At 45.8% G+C, this 16,271-nt stretch overlaps 1 protein-coding gene across 1 annotated transcript in view; it reads left to right on the top strand.

Moving 5' to 3' along the window:
• Positions 1-16,271, top strand: part of ZMAT4 (zinc finger matrin-type 4) — a 589,057-nt gene that overhangs the window by 75,304 nt on the left and 497,482 nt on the right. Inside the window, exon 3 of the mRNA XM_089657134.1 lies at positions 15,139-15,298. Coding sequence (XP_089513260.1) covers positions 15,139-15,298 — 160 coding nt within the window. The remainder of the gene's footprint in view (positions 1-15,138; positions 15,299-16,271) is intronic.

The following is a 16,271-nucleotide window of genomic DNA, read 5'->3' as shown; positions in this document are numbered from 1 at the left end:
AGGGCCCTCCTATTCCTCTTGTACCAAATTGTGTTGTAACTGTAATGTCGGCCTTCATTTTGTAAAGCGAACTCTCGGCGCCATATAAATCCTGTATAATAATAATAACGGCCTGTTCTTCATAGGCTGCAGGGACAAGTTCAGATGCAGAATTCACTGCATTAGGTGCATTTATGTGTAAATTATACACACTACATTGCTGCAGTATTGGGCTGCCGGCCTTTCCACACACATGACCTTTAATGGCCTCCCAGTCTTAGTCCGTAGGGTTCAATATTGAGTTGGCCCCGCCCTTTCCACACACATGACCTTTAATGGCCTCCCAGTCTTAGTCCGTAGGGTTCAATATTGAGTTGACCCCGCCCTTTCCACACACATGACCTTTAATGGCCTCCCAGTCTTAGTACGTAGGGTTCAATATTGAGTTGACCCCGCCCTTTCCACACACATGACCTTTAATGGCCTCCCAGTCTTAGTCCGTAGGGTTCAATATTGAGTTGGCCCCACCCTTTCCACACACATGACCTTTAATGGCCTCCCAGTCTTAGTCCGTAGGGTTCAATATTGAGTTGACCCCGCCCTTTCCACACACATGACCTTTAATGGCCTCCCAGTCTTAGTCCGTAGGGTTCAATATTGAGTTGACCCCGCCCTTTCCACACACATGACCTTTAATGGCCTCCCAGTCTTAGTCCGTAGGGTTCAATATTGAGTTGGCCCACCCTTTCCACACACATGCCCTTTAATGACCTCCCAGTCTTAGTCCGTAGGGTTCAATATTCAGTTGGCCCCGCCCTTCCCACACACATGACCTTTAATGGCCTCCCAGTCTTAGTCCGTAGGGTTCAATATTGAGTTGGCCCCGCCCTTTCCACACACATGCCCTTTAATGACCTCCCAGTCTTAGTCCGTAGGGTTCAATATTCAGTTGGCCCCGCCCTTCCCACACACATGACCTTTAATGACCTCCCAGTCTTAGTCCGCAGGGTTCAATATTCAGTTGGCCCTGCCCTTCCCACACACATGACCTTTAATGACCTCCCAAGTCTTAGTCCGTAGGGTTCAATATTCAGTTGGCCCACCCTTTGCATACAAGTTCAGACCAGACTTTGGCTGTTCCGGGCCTCAACTGAGTGCTGGACATTTAGCCCATTCACCACAAAAATAGTAGCGGTAGAATCAGCGCTACTAGATACACTATGTCACCCAAAGTATTGGGCCACCTGCCTTTCCACACACATGTCTTAGTCCGTAGGGTTCAATATTGCCCACCCTTTGCAGCTATAACAGCTTCAACCTGGCTGCCCCTCAAATTCCCCTTCCTTTATTGGTAGTCAGTGTAGTGGTCCCATACTATGGTGTCCAATGAATGAAGAACCCCCTTATATTAATGGTCAGTGCGAGAAGGACCCCTTATATTAATTTGTGGCCGACCGTCTGTCACATCAATTGGGTGATTCCGTCAGAGAACCGCTTCCTCGCCGCTGGGACACAGGACCAAGTTGTTGTAGCCAGGCATTGCACCCAAGGCTAGACGAGACTAGCTTAGGTGCAAAAACAGGGACTTTTTATTGAACAAAAATACTGGTCTTTATACTCTACAGAAATAGGGGCAGTCCCCACATGAACAATAAAACAAATATTACACATTAGGATAAACATCCTACACTGATTAGATAATGAGGTGAAGTTGACAAAAGACTGATCCTACCATGTAGGCACCTCCAAGAAGGCCAAACAATAGGTGACTTAATTAACAAGATACACAACAGATCACACCTTATTAATCGAATACAGCAAGCGTCCTCAGCATCGGGGTGTTTTGAGCTGATGAATCAAGGCAGACCACCCAGATAGTCCAAAGCTTACATAGGAATACACAAAGGATGATACACATGCTGTCTATCCAGCAGTTGGTGAGAGGCCGTTGGCCAAACCCTACCACACCCTATTAAAGAGGAACAGTATTGTCCATTTGGGATACAGCGCAGGAGCCCATACATGGGTTCGGAGGAACTATCTAAGCACTCCAAAGTCAGATTTGGGCCCCAGCATATTGGCCACTGGGGAAAGGGTTTGGCAAAGACCACCAAGCTATTATCTTTGGGTTGCTATTAGTAATTAGGATTGTGCCTTCCTAAGTATAGAGGGTTTAGGGGTCACTTCTCTGGTCTGTTTGCCTATTTCAAACTGTATACTCTATCTTGCTACTCTTTTATATATTTGTTTTTGGGGTAATTGCCGTCTCCATTAATTTGTTTATGGTAGTATTATACACTCACCGGGCACTTTATTAGGTCCATCTTGCTAGTGCCAAGAAATCTCCACTACACCATGACACCACCACCAGCCTGAACCATTGATACAAGGCAGGATGGATCCACCACACCATGACACCACCACCACCAGCCTGAACCGTTGATACAAGGCAGGATAAATCCACCACACCATGACACCACTAGCCTGAACCATTGATACAAGGCAGTATGGACCCACCACACCATGATAACACCAACACCAGCCTGAACCATTGATACAAGGCAGGATGGATCCACCACACCATGACACCTCCACCACCAGCCTGAACCGTTGATACAAGGCAGGATGGATCCCCCACACCATGACACCACCACCACCAGCCTGAACCGTTGATACAATGCCGGATGGATCCACCACACCATGACACCACCAGCCTGAACCATTGATACAAGGCAGGATGGATCCACCACACCATGACACCACCAGCCTGAACCATTGATGCAAGGCAGGATGGATGGGCACCACCCGCACATATATGAACCTAGTCTATATATTATTGCAATAAATATCTTCAGCCCCAATGTGTCAGAGAGGGTGGTGCAGCTTACAGAGTAGTGGGCTGTGGGAACAGAGGACCTGAGAAAACAGCGACTCCTTTGGGGGTAAGCCGTAAAATAATAAAATGACTTTGCAATGCCATTAAAAAAAAAACCCACACCGAATGTCCTGCAGATGCTTGTGATCGTCGATAATAAGAGAGGAGGTGACTTTGGAGATTTACAGACCCCATTATTTCACTTTGCTCTATCAAGGAAAAGGACGGCTGTCTACCACAGATATCTTTTTAATCTGTTGAATAATTTACTATCTTATGGTGTAGTGAATCCGTCTTGCCTTGTATCAATGGTTAAAGCTGAAGGTGGTGGTGTCATGGTGTGGTAGATCCATCCTGCCTTGTATCAATGGTTCAGGCTGGTGTTGTCATGGTGTGGTGGATCCATCCTGCCTTGTATCAACGGTTCAGGCTGGTGGTGGTGTCATGGTGTGGTGGATCCATCCTGTCTTGTATCAATGGTTCAGGCTGGTGTTGTCATGGTGTGGTGGATCCATCCTGCCTTGTATCAACAGTTCAGGCTGGTGGTGGTGGTGTCATGGTGTGGTGGCTCCATCCTGTCTTGTATCAAAGGTTCAGGCTGGTGGTGGTGGTGTCATGGGGTGGTGGATCCATCCTGCCTTGTATCAACGGTTCAGGCTGGTGGTGGTGGTGTCATGGTGTGGAGGATCCATCCTGCCTTGTATCAGAGGTTCAGGTTGGTGGTGGTGGTGTCATGGTGTTGATACAACTGTTGATACAAGACAGGATGGATCCACCACTCCAGCCCCGGTGTGTCAGGGAGGGTGGTGCAGCTTACAGAGTCGTGGGCTGTGGGAACAGAAGACCTGAGAAAACAGCGGCTCCTTTGAGGGTAAGCCATAAAATAATAAAATGACTTTGCAATGCCAAAAAAAAAAAGACCCACACCGAATGTCCTGCAGATGCTTGTGATCGTGGATAATAAGAGAGGAGGTGACTTTGGAGATTTACAGACCCCATTATTATACTTTGCTCTATCAAGGAAAAGGACGGCTGTCTACCACGGATATCTTTTTAATCTGTTGAATAATTTACTATCTTTGTGAATTCCGTCTGTCGCAGGAGAGCAACTAGTGGTTGATGAATGCCTGGAACATCTAAACAACACGAGGCGTACAAGATGCGGTAGGTGCCGGCGCCTCTTTGTACGCTCGGCTCATCCATTCTCTCGGTTTGTCTGTTTTATGCCCCTGTTGTGAATTATGCTCGAGCCGGAGTGGTAATTAAGCAGAATAGTCATCAAAGACGTATTTTAATGTGATGCACGCCGGCAAAGTACTGATGTGAAATGACTTTTCTATCTACGTAATAAATGACTGAAACGTTGAATAAATTAAATCTTAATACAATTTTGAGTTCGCCGAGATTTAAATGGCGCGGCGGACGGGTGCCAGAGGAATAAAAGAGGCCTATGGTGGCGGTTTGGGCAGTGGGCTGGAAATGATGTTCTTTCCCTTGGCCAATAAGATGCATGATTGCTTTTGATGCCGAGTCTTTTAGCTGATGTGGAGAAAATTGAGGGGGAAAGTGAGCTACAAAAGCAGATAACGTGAAAGTTTATTGACAGAACGTAATCCCCCGGCAGGTCCAGGAAACTGTCAGAAGGAGACACATCATTGCTGAATAATAATGGCTCATTCTCCGGCTTCTTTCTTCCACTAATGGCTATAATTGCTCAGAATAACAATTCAGCATTGAGGCCTCATTTTCTGGTGTTTAATAAAGATTCCCTGCTCTGAATACGAAAAGCTTGGCGAAGCAGGAACACGTTCGAGGAGACCTAGACTTAGAGTAGATCTGTGGTCACACCTAGGGGCGGACTGACCATTTGGAGACTCGGGCACTGCCCGAGGGCCCTGTGTCAGTAGGGGGCCCCATGAGATGTCCCTGGTACATTTTTCATAGGCTTTTTTGAGTTTGGGCAAGGACACAGGGGCTCCATGATCCCTTATTGCCCGGGGGCCCCATGAGTTGTCAGTCCACCCCTGGTCACACCGATCAGCCATACCATTCTGACCAGGTGGCGTGAATAACATTGATTATCTCCTTTCAATGGCATCTGAAAGTAGGTGGGATAAATTAGGCAGCGAGTGAACATGTTGTCCCCGAAGTTGACGCCTTGAAAGCAGAAAATATGGACAAGTGTAAGAGTTTGAGCGACTTTGACAAGAGCCAACGTATAAAGTCTAGACAACTGGGTCAGCGCAACTCTGAAACTGCAGCTCTTGTCGGATGTTCCCGGTCTGCAGTGGTCAGGACCAACCAAAAGTAGTCCAAGGAAGGAGAACCAGCTCATGGATGGAGGTGGGGAGGGAAGGTTCATTGTTGGAGGTGAGGGGGAGACTCATTGATGGAGGTGGGGAGGGGGGAAGGCTCATAGATGGAGGTGGGGAGGGAAGGCTCATTGATGGAGGTGGGGAGGGAAGGCTCATTGATAGAGGTGGGGAGGGTAGGCTCACTGTTGGAGGTGGGGGGAGGCTCATTGATGGAGGTGGGAAGAGGGGAAGGCTCATAGATGGAGGTGGTGAGGGAAGGCTCATTGATGCAGGTGGGGAGGGGGCAAGGCTCATAGATTGAGGTGGTCAGGGAAGGCTCATTAATGTAGGTGGGGGGGAGGCTCATAGATTGAGGTGGGGAGGGAAGGCTCTTTGATGGTGGTGGGGGGAAAGGCTCATTGATGGAGGTGGGGAGGGGGGAAGGCTCATAGATGGAGGTGGGGAGGGAAGGCTCATTGATGGAAGTGGGGAGGGAAGGCTCAGTGATGTAGGTGGGGAGGGAGCAAGGCTCATAGATGGAAGTGGGGAGGGAAGGCTCATTGATGGAGGTGGGGAGGGAAGGCTCATTGATGGAGGTGGGGAGGGAAGGGTCATTGATGGAGGAGGGGAGGGAAGGCTCATTGATGGAGGTGGGGAGGGAAGGCTCATTGATGGAGGTGGGGAGGGAAGGCTCATTGATGGAGGTGGGGAGAGGGGAAGGCTCATAGATGGAGGTGGTGAGGGAAGGCTCATTGATGGCGGTGGGGAGGGGGCAAGGCTCATAGATTGAGGTGGGGAGGGAAGGCTCATTGATGGAGGTGGGGGGGGAAGGCTCATTGATGGAGGTGGGGAGGGAAGGCTCATTGATGGAGGTGGGGGGAAGCTCATTGATGGAGGTGGGGAGAGGGGAAGGCTCATAGATGGAGGTGGTGAGGGAAGGCTCATTGATGCTACTGGAGAGGGGGCAAGACTCATAGACTGAGGTGGGGAGGGAAGGCTCATTGATGGAAGTGGGGGGGAGGCTCGTTGATTGAGGTGGGGTGGGGGGGGCTCATAGATGGAGGTGGGGAGGGAAGGCTCATTGATGGAGGTGGGGAGAGAAGGCTGACCTGCCTAGTCCGATCTACTGTAGTAGAAGAGCTACTGGGGCTCAGATTGCTGAAAAAAGTGAATGCTGGTTCTGATAGAAAGGTGTCAGAACACACAGAGCATTGCAGTTTGTTGTGTATGGGGCTGTGTAGCCGCAGACCAGTCAGGGCTCCCATGCTGACCCGTGTCCACAGCCAAAAGTGCCTACAAAGGGCAATTGAGCATCACAACTGGAGCACAGAGCAACAGAAGAAGGCGAGCTGATCTAATGAATCACATTTTCTTTTACATCACGTGGATGGCGGGGAGGGCGTGCATCACTTTCCCGGGGAAGAAGACAAGCCGGTGGAGGCCGTGTGATTGCTTTGTCTAGTGGAGTCCATGCCTTGATGGTCAGGGCTGTTTTGGCTGCAAAAGGGGGACCTACTGAATACTAGGTGGGTGGCCATATTAATATGGATGATTGGTGTAGAATCATATATTCATTTGTCCGCATTTCAGTTATTTCTAGCATAGTCCTATTAATCTGGACCATCTTGAAGTTTGTAGACTTCGCGAGGATTCCCACACAGTTACTTCCCGGAATTCTGTGACGTAGTCCCTAGGTCCTGTGAGCAGGCACTGCCGTGTCACACATTTCACAGAGTCCGCCTTCTAAGAGGAGGAGTCAGTACAGGAATTGTTGCTTGAATGCAGGAAGGTATTATGGGATATGTAGTCCTGAGAAATAAGAGAAGCTGCAAAGCATGCAGGGAATCCAGGAAGTTGTGGGAAGAGACGGCCATTGGATTTCCAAAAATAATTATTGTTGGGGTTCCCAGAGCCAATAGTCTGAGATTGGGATGTTGGGATTACCAGGGTCAACAGTCTCTGCAGTCTTGGCCCTTTCCAGGGCCATCAATAGGGGGGTAAAGTGGCCCATTCTGTACCAGGCCCACAAAGTGACCCGTTAAATATTATTCTGTACCAGGCCCGGGCCCCATCAGTTCAACAGGTGGGGCCACAAAGGTGACTCTTTAAATATTATTTTGTACCAGGCCCGGGCCCCATCAGTTCAACAGGGGGGCCACAAAGGTGACTCTTTAAATATTATTGGGCACATGCACAGTAATCCTATGGGCTGTGACTTTCAGCAATTAAAAATGAAACTACAATGCATCTGAGCACAACAAACCAAAAAGGCTTTTTAATTCACTTTTATTATTCAAAGCAAACTCCCCCTTCCATCCATCCATCCATGTCTCCATCCATCCATGTCTCCATCCATCCATGTCTCCATCCATCCACGTCTCCATCTATCCACGTCTCCATCCATCCACGTCTCCATCCATCCACGTCTCCATCCATCCACGTCTCCATCCACCCATGTCTCCATCCATCCATGTCTCCATGCTTTATTTTGCTGAGAAATCACTTTGAACCCCTCTCCCCCAACATTTCTAGCTGTGGCCATCTTGAGTAAGGGCAGATGATTCATGTAACATTTACTTCCTCGAATTCATCTGCCTTTAGCTCAGGCATGCAAGCAGGAGAGTGTGCCCAGCTGGGAAAACCCCTCCTGAAGACTCCTGGAATGTATGACATCTTTTGCCTAGGCCAGAAACTAGGAAGTAACAGGAGAAATGTAAAAAAAAAGGCTTAAAACAAGTAAATATGATATACCTTCCTATCCAGGGGCGGACTGACCATTTGGGTACTCGGGCACTGCCCGAGTGCCCAGGGTCAGTAGGGGGCCCCATGAGATGCCCCTGATACCTTTCATAGGCTTTTTTAGGTGTGGTTTGAGTGTTGGAGAGGACACAGGGGCCTCATGATTTCCTATTGCCCGGGGGCCCCATGAGTTGTCAGTCCACCCCTGTTCCTATCTATTTACTAATGCTAGCAGCATGAGGATTAAACATAGTCAGTGTTGATTGAGAGAACAAAGTCCTGCTTTAAACAACAGCTCCCTGAGCAGTTCAGCAGCAGGGGCCAAGGACAGAGAGGGGACCGTATACCATTAATATAAGGGGTCCTTCTGCCACCGACCATTAATACAAGTGGTCCTTCTCCCATTGGCCACCGTTGTATGGGACCACTACACTGACTACCAAAGTAAGGGGCGCTACAGTTTTCACCTCTGGTGAAGCCTTGGGTGTCAGATATTCAGAGATGAGTGGGGGCGCTAAGACGCATCTACCCTGTGTGCATTTGGGGATGGACCATCAGCAATGGGGGTTAGTAGAAGGTCCATGTGGAGGTGGTGTCCAAGTCCATCTGTAGTGGGGGGCTTGTAGTAGTATGGACTTGTCCGAGGAGGCAGCCGGCTGTAAGAGTTTGTAGATACTCCTAATGCAGGTAGAGAAGAGAGACGGCATGTAACGGAACCGGACCCTGACTGCACTAGGGTATTTCCGTTAGACTCCCGCTTCCTCGTCCGAACACAGATCCACGGACACCACCGCTGACCATACAAGACGAGACAACACCAGACTTGTATTAATTGGACTGCTTTATTTTAACACAGACACAAGATACACAGGGCGGGGCAAAACATTTAGTAACAAGAGACACACAGCTGACACCCCCCCCCCCCACTAAGTCAATACACAAACACATACACCCCATAATTGTTTGCTCCCAAGCAAGACACAATAGAACAATGGGACCTCGTGGTAGTAAACAATGAACAACCCCCACACCCCACCTATACATGTCTACTCAATAGCAGGACATTTCACCTTGTACCCCTAACAGGCACAGGGTGACTTACACATAATAGGGATATGGGGAGCTGAGAAAGGGGTCTCCCCACCTCTCCAAAGTGGGCTGTGTTCCATGGGCCCCCCAACCAAAGTGACTCCCGTCACACGGCAGCGCCACTCTGAGTGTAGACGGTTAAAATCAGGCAGATTTAATGGTAAAATTGCACTCATATAGATAGGTAACAAGTAGGCACGTCAAGTGATGGAGGTCCAGTGGGAGCATCAGGTGCTTTGGCCACGCTCTGGGTGTTTTCCCGCCGTTCCGGTAGTGTCCAGGTCTCAGGGAGTAGCAGAGGGGCACAGGGAGGCTCGCAGGGATGATGTCACCGCATGGACAGGGTTTCCAAGATGGCGCGCATTCGGAACATGCTCACTCCTTCATCAGGCCGAGACACAGGGGTTCTCTGAGACACAAAAGTTATTTCAAGGGTTCCTCTGCATTAAAATGTTTGAAAAAGTCTTTTGAGGGTCTTTATATGGTGAGTGGTGGCACTAGGTACAACATTTAGGACAAGGAGGGATCATCTTCTAATGATACATAGAAAGATAAGGGAGTCTCACCCGTAGCGCTGCAACCTTGTTTATATCAAGAGTGAAATGTTTTTATATATTAATCCTTGTTGCTAGCTGCAAAAATTACACAGATTTTATATAATACCAGCATGGACATTTTTTTGAATTTTTTTGATGTCTCAGCCACCTGCCTTGGCTGTCTCTTTAGTCCTCAGACCATAAATTTTTAATACAATGGATGATATTTTCTTGTTTTCAGTACAGGTTCTGGCAGGAAATAACAGAGGGGAAAGGGAAGGTGAAGGATAAATGCAGATTTGTTTTTTCTGTCCAAGTTGCTATGTTGGCACGCAGCTGGTACATAAAGGACATTGCAGGTGGACTTGGGCTCCTGTCCTCATGTAACATAGAGACGTGGAAGAGTGACAACAGAAAGAAGAAAAGACCAAGTGGTCCATAGATTGTCCATCAATTTTTAACTTATTTTTCCATTTTGTATAAATATATACTGTATACCTCCTCCTTCCTCCTGCCGGTGACCCCTCTAGTGATATAAAGATCTATATAGAGGAATCAGGACCTCCTTCCTCCTGCCGGTGACCCCTCTAGTGATATAAAGATCTATATAGAGGAATCAGGACCTCCTTCCTCCTGCCGGTGACCCCTCTAGTGATATAAAGATCTATATAGAGGAATCAGGACCTCCTTCCTCCTGCCAGTGACCCCTCTAGTGATATAAAGATCTATATAGAGGAATCAGGACCTCCTTCCTCCTGCTGGTGACCCCTCTAGTGATATAAAGATCTATATAGAGGAATCAGGACCTCCTTCCTCCTGCTGGTGACCCCTCTAGTGATATAAAGATCTATATAGAGGAATCAGGACCTCCTTCCTCCCGCCGATGACCCCTCTAGTGATATAAATATCTATATAGAGGAATCAGGACCTCCTTCCTCCCGCCGCTGACCCCTCTAGTGATATAAAGATCTATATAGAGGAATCAGGACCTCCTTCCTCCTGCCAGTGACCCCTCTAGTGATATAAAGATCTATATAAAGGAATCAGGACCTCCGTCCTCCTGCCGGTGACCCCTCTAATGATATAAAGATCTATATAGAGGAATCCGGACGTCCTTCCTCCTGCCGGTGACACCTCTAGTGATATAAAGATCTATATAGAGGAATCAGGACCTCCGTCCTCCTGCCGGTGACCCCTCTAATGATATAAAGATCTATATAGAGGAATCAGGACCTCCTGCCGGTGACCCCTCTAGTGATAGGATCTATATAGAGGAATCAGGACCTCCTGCCGGTGACCCCTCTAGTGATAGGATCTATATAGAGGAATCGGGACCTCCTTCCTCCTGCCGGTGACCCCTCAAGTGATATAAAGATCTATATAGAGGAATCAGGACCTCCTTCCTCCCGACGGTGACCCCTCTAGTGATATAAAGATCTATATAGAGGAATCGGGACCTCCTTCCTCCTGCCGGTGACTCCTCCAGTGATATAAAGATCTATATAGAGGAATTGGGACCTCCTTCCTCCTGCCGGTGACTCCTCCAGTGATATAAAGATCTATATAGAGGAATCAAGACCTCCTTCCTCCTGCCGGTGACCCCTCTAGTGATAGGATCTATATAGAGGAATCAGGACCTCCTTCATCCTGCTGGTGACCCCTCTAGTGATATAAAGATCTATATAGAGGAATCGGGACCTCCTTCCTCCTGCCGGTGACCCCTCTAATGATATAAAGATCTATATAGAGGAATCAGGACCTCCTTCCTCCTGCCGGTGACCCCTCTAATGATATAAAGATCTATATAGAGGAATCGGGACCTCCTTCCTCCTGCCGGTGACCCCTCTAGTGATACACCCTAGAATTCAATTTCCTTCTATTTCCCTCTGCCTGGCCACACAGTTTTGAATGTTAGATGAGAACTCTCAGAAAAGTAACTACTTTGAAGTGTTGATTTTGAAAATAGTAAATGCGATACATACGGCTATATCCGACTCGCTCTATATTGTATCATAGCTTTGCACAGTTCATCTAAACCTCCTCTGGTTTTGCTGTTTTGGAAGGTCGTACTTTTAGCCTCCTGTTGTCTTCTCTTAGGGTTGTGTTTTCTATCGATTCTTCCCCACGGTGCCGGCCTTGTGCTGCATTGTATCATGGAGTTATTGGAATGGACGGGGCTCTAATGTACAGGACCACCCGCTGTATGGCCTCCTACCTTGTACAGTATGCATACATATAGCCTTTTCATTACGGAGTCAACAGGTTTATGACAATGAAAATTATTCTCCAGCTAATAATGAATTATTCATCGCTAGTTGGGATCAATTGGGTTGGCAGCTTTACAGCTTCACGTAAGTGGTTTATTCCTTTCCCCGGTAAATTATGTAGACGGTTTTACGCCAACGTTTTGTCAAGATGAATATTTTTGGTGCCAGCCGTTAGTGGTAATCACTTTTTTGCTAATTGCAAGCGCCAGGTGGAACGGTTTATCATTCCTGCTGTACGGCCTATCGGAGTTTAAATATTATGATATTCCCAGTGGCTTACAGTGGGGGGGAAGTGGAATTTAAATGCACCTCTCAGTGGCATGCTTGGAATTCCATCTATATGAAGCCTGGGAATTTGATTTAACTTTTTTTTTTTTTTCAACTGTCTTGAGGGTTTAGAAATATACTGCACTTCCCACTGTTCTGAGCTTTTATGGTACTGTGGGGAGACATGAAAGGAAAGGTGCAAAGAATCGCCGGAATAGATGGAAGGATTTGCTTATAAATACAACTGTCATTGTGCACATGTATTGTTTTAGCATTCAAAGTGCTTTTCCTGTTACATTTGGGAGCTAAAATATTCACAAGGCTAAGGGACAACTGTCTGAAGGCTGAAAAAAAAATTACATATGGAGGCTGATTTACAAAAATTACAAGAAACAAAAGCGTCTGGATAGCCAGTTAGAGGTGTGGCATGGGTTGCCATCCATCCTGGCAAGACAAATATTGTACCCCCTATCCTGTGGACCATTAGCATTCCCTAAATCCCTTTCATCAATATCTATCTATCTATCTATCTATCTATCTATCTATCTATCTATCTATCTATCTATCTATCTATCTATTATCTATCTATCTATCTATCTATCTATCTATCTATCTATCTATTATCTATCTATCTATCTATTATCTATCTATCTATCTATATATTATCTATCTATCTGTCGCATACCGTATATATGATATATATACATATTATGATACAATCTGGGACTCACCTGAGTTCCCCTGTGTGCCCGGTTTTCTCATCCACTTTATGCATCTGTCAGCACCTGTGGTTGTGAGCCCTTGTAGATACTCAACTTGGGGTCTAAGCCCCAGCCTGCTTCTTCACCAGAGCCCTCGATGGTGGGGATGGACTTGCTGCAATCTGGGACCAGGTCGCGGCCCCCAGGTACACCCAGCTGAGGATGAGGAGAACGCTTGAGGGAGCAGAGTACAATGGGAGGAGACAAACAGAATCCTGATAGACTAGCCGAGGTCAGGTCAGGCGGAAAACAAGCACAGTAAGAGAATGAAGCCAGGGTCGGTACACGAGTAGTCAATGCAGTATACAGGAGATAGCAACACACAGGAGCTCAGACAACTAGGAAGTTACTCAGGCAAAGTGGCCTAGACTGAGCATGTCTTATATAGACAGGCAAATAAAGAGGCGGGACAGGAAGTGATGGAAGGAAATAAAACCCAGAGAACAGCAGACGACACCCATGGGTGAGCACAGACAAACACATGTGAAAGGGATCAGGAACAGCACTGCAGCAAGGAGGTAAGAATACACAAACAAGAAACTGCAGGCTAACTTGTGACAGCATCTTCCTAAGTGAGCACCTCCACTCTAGATTGCCACTCCCCCATTGTCCACTTTCATTCCCTCAATGTGCTCCACAACTCTAAGTCCCCCCCCCTCTGTTCAACCACCAGTTAGAAGAAGTCAAGTCCAGGCTAGAAGAAGGTCAAATATGGGCTAGGAGGTAAACGTCAGAAGGAGGTCAACTAGAGTCAGACTGCCAGTCAGAAGGAGCCAGCTCCAGGTTAGAAGATGGCTAGCTCTAGGTTTGAAGGAGACCAGCTGCCAGTCACCAGGAGTCAATTCTAGGTTAGAAGGAGATCTTCTCCATGTTAGAAAGAGTTCAACCACAAGTCAGAAGGAGTCAACTCCAGGTTAGAAGGAGGTCAACTTTAGGTTAGAAGGAGTTAACATCAGTCAGGAGGAGTTCAACTGTCAGTGAGAAGGAGTAAACTTCAGGTTAGGAGATTGTCAACTCTAGGTTAGAAGGGGCTCAACCACCAGTTACAAGGAGTCAGCTGCAGGTTACAAAAGGGTCTTCTCCATGTTAGGAAGAGTTCAACCACCAGTCAAAATGAATCAACTTCAGGTTAGAAGTAGGTCAACTCCAAGTTAGAAAGAGTTCAACTGCCAGTCAAGAGAGTCAACTCCAGGTTAGAAGACGGTCAACTTTAGGTTAGAACAGGTTCAACCACCAGTCACAAGGAGTCAGCTCCAGGTTAAAGGGATCTTCTTCATGTTAGGAAGAGTTCAACCACCAGTCAGAATGAGTCAACTTCAGGTTAGAAGTAGGTCAACTCTAAGTTAGAAGGAGTACAACTGCCAGTCAGAAGAGTCAACTTCAGATTAGAAGGAGGTCAACTCTAGGTTAGAAGGAGTTAACCATCAGTCAGAGGGAGGTCAACCGCCAGGTGGGAAGGAGTCAACTCCAGGTTAGGAGGAGGTCAACTCTAGGTTTGAAGGAGTTAACCATCAATCAGAAGGAGTCAGCTCCAGGTTAGAAGGTGGTCCACTCTAGGTTAGAAGGAGTTAAACTGCCAGTCAGAGGGAGTCAACTAGAGGTTAAAAGATGGTGCACTCTAGAGGTTAGGAGGGGTTCAACCACCAGTCAGAAGGAGTCACTCCAGGTTTGAAGGGGGTCTTCTCCTTGTTAGGAAGAATTCAACCACCAGTCAGATGGAGTCAACTCCAGGTTAGAGGGGTGTCTTCTCCATGTTAGGAAGAATTCAACCACCAGTCAGAAGGAGTCAACTTCGGGTTAGAAGTAGGTCAACCCTAGGTTATAAGGAGTTCAACCACCAGTCCGAAGGAGTCAACTCCAGGTTAGGAGGAGGTCAACTTTAGGTTGGAAGGAGGTAATTCTCCTGTCAGAATAAGTTAACCACCAGTCAGTAGGAGGTCAACTGCTGGTCAGATGGAAGTCACCCTCCTGGTCACAAGGAGTTCAAATGCAGGTCAAATTCCCCCATCAGTGCACTCTGAATGATCTCAGAAGTGTCTCAAACTGGTATGAAATGCAGCATGAGAGTACATGAAAGCAAGCCATTTATGCCCTTTGACGCGGGAACTCTTTCTGCTACTTTGGAGATGTTACTTCTGATTTCCTATGTCTAGGGAACAGGGAGTGAAAACCCAAAAGGACATTACTGAAACAACGTTTCATTAAATATTTTCTTTGCTTTCAGGCTGGCCAAGTTTTGGGAGCTAACCTCATACATGGCCCCAGCTGCTTTTTATCTGTATGAATTTTAAGGCCTACATTTTCATGTCTTTTTTTTTTTCTCCTAAACAGGAAAGCGATGAGACTGAAGTGGATAAAAACAAATGCTGCACCCTCTGCAACATGTTCTTCACATCTGCGATTGTCGCTGAATCCCATTACCAAGGAAAGACTCACGCCAAGAGAGTGAAACTGGTCCTTGGGGAGTCTCCAGACATTCCAGCCCGAGCAGGTGAGAGACGTTTATTTATACCAGCAGCGGGCTCAGATGGAATTGTATGGAGCTGCTAAACACCTTGGAGCTTTGTGGATTTATTGTTCTATATTTTTATATATTGGAGACGTTAACCCCATTTTTACTTGCTGGACAGAGTTGCTTCTTTTATATCCTTTTATGATAATAGGAAGTTTCTCAAAAATTTGTATAAACCTAAGTGTAAAAAAGACCGAATATTGTCGTATGTGAAGACTACCGAAAGAGATTTGACAGTCATCTTCAAAAAATTTTGGAGTGATATAAATATTGTGCTAATTGAATTACTATTTTTTTTGTCTTTACTTAGAGGATAGGGCTGCACTGGCAGTTCAATCTATTTGATACAGAGATACCCACATGGAAGAAAAATATATTTGAAATATATTTAAAAAATATTCTCCCCAAATATATTGACATATATAATTGAAATGCTACAATTTTTCCCATATTCAATATATTTCAAAATATACTTCAATATATATATATATATATATATATATATATATATACACTGTATGTTGAACTGTGTTTCAAATATATGTAAAAATTACTTTTTTATATGTTAAAAAAATATTTTAAAAATATTCTTCCCAAATATATTGACATATATAATTGAAATGCTACCATTGAACCCATATTCAATATATTTCAAAATATACTTTAATATATATATATACACTGTATGTTGAACTGTGTTTTAAATATATGCAAAAATTACTAAATAAATGTTTAAAAATATTCTTCCCAAATATATTGACATATATAATTGAAATGCTACAATTTTGCCCATATTCAATATATATATATATATATATTCATATATATATATATATATATATATATATATATATATATATATAGACATGTATTAATATAAATATATATATAGATATATATCTATATATATATAGATATATATAGATGTGTATGTATATATATATATATATAT

Source organism: Staurois parvus, unplaced genomic scaffold (genome assembly GCF_062004578.1).
Source record: "Staurois parvus isolate SC_StPar_1 unplaced genomic scaffold, SC_StPar_1.0 ptg000966l, whole genome shotgun sequence".
Classification (NCBI taxonomy): domain Eukaryota; kingdom Metazoa; phylum Chordata; class Amphibia; order Anura; family Ranidae; genus Staurois; species Staurois parvus.
Note: the sequence above shows the minus strand (reverse complement) of the source record. Positions and strands in the feature narration are given on the sequence as shown.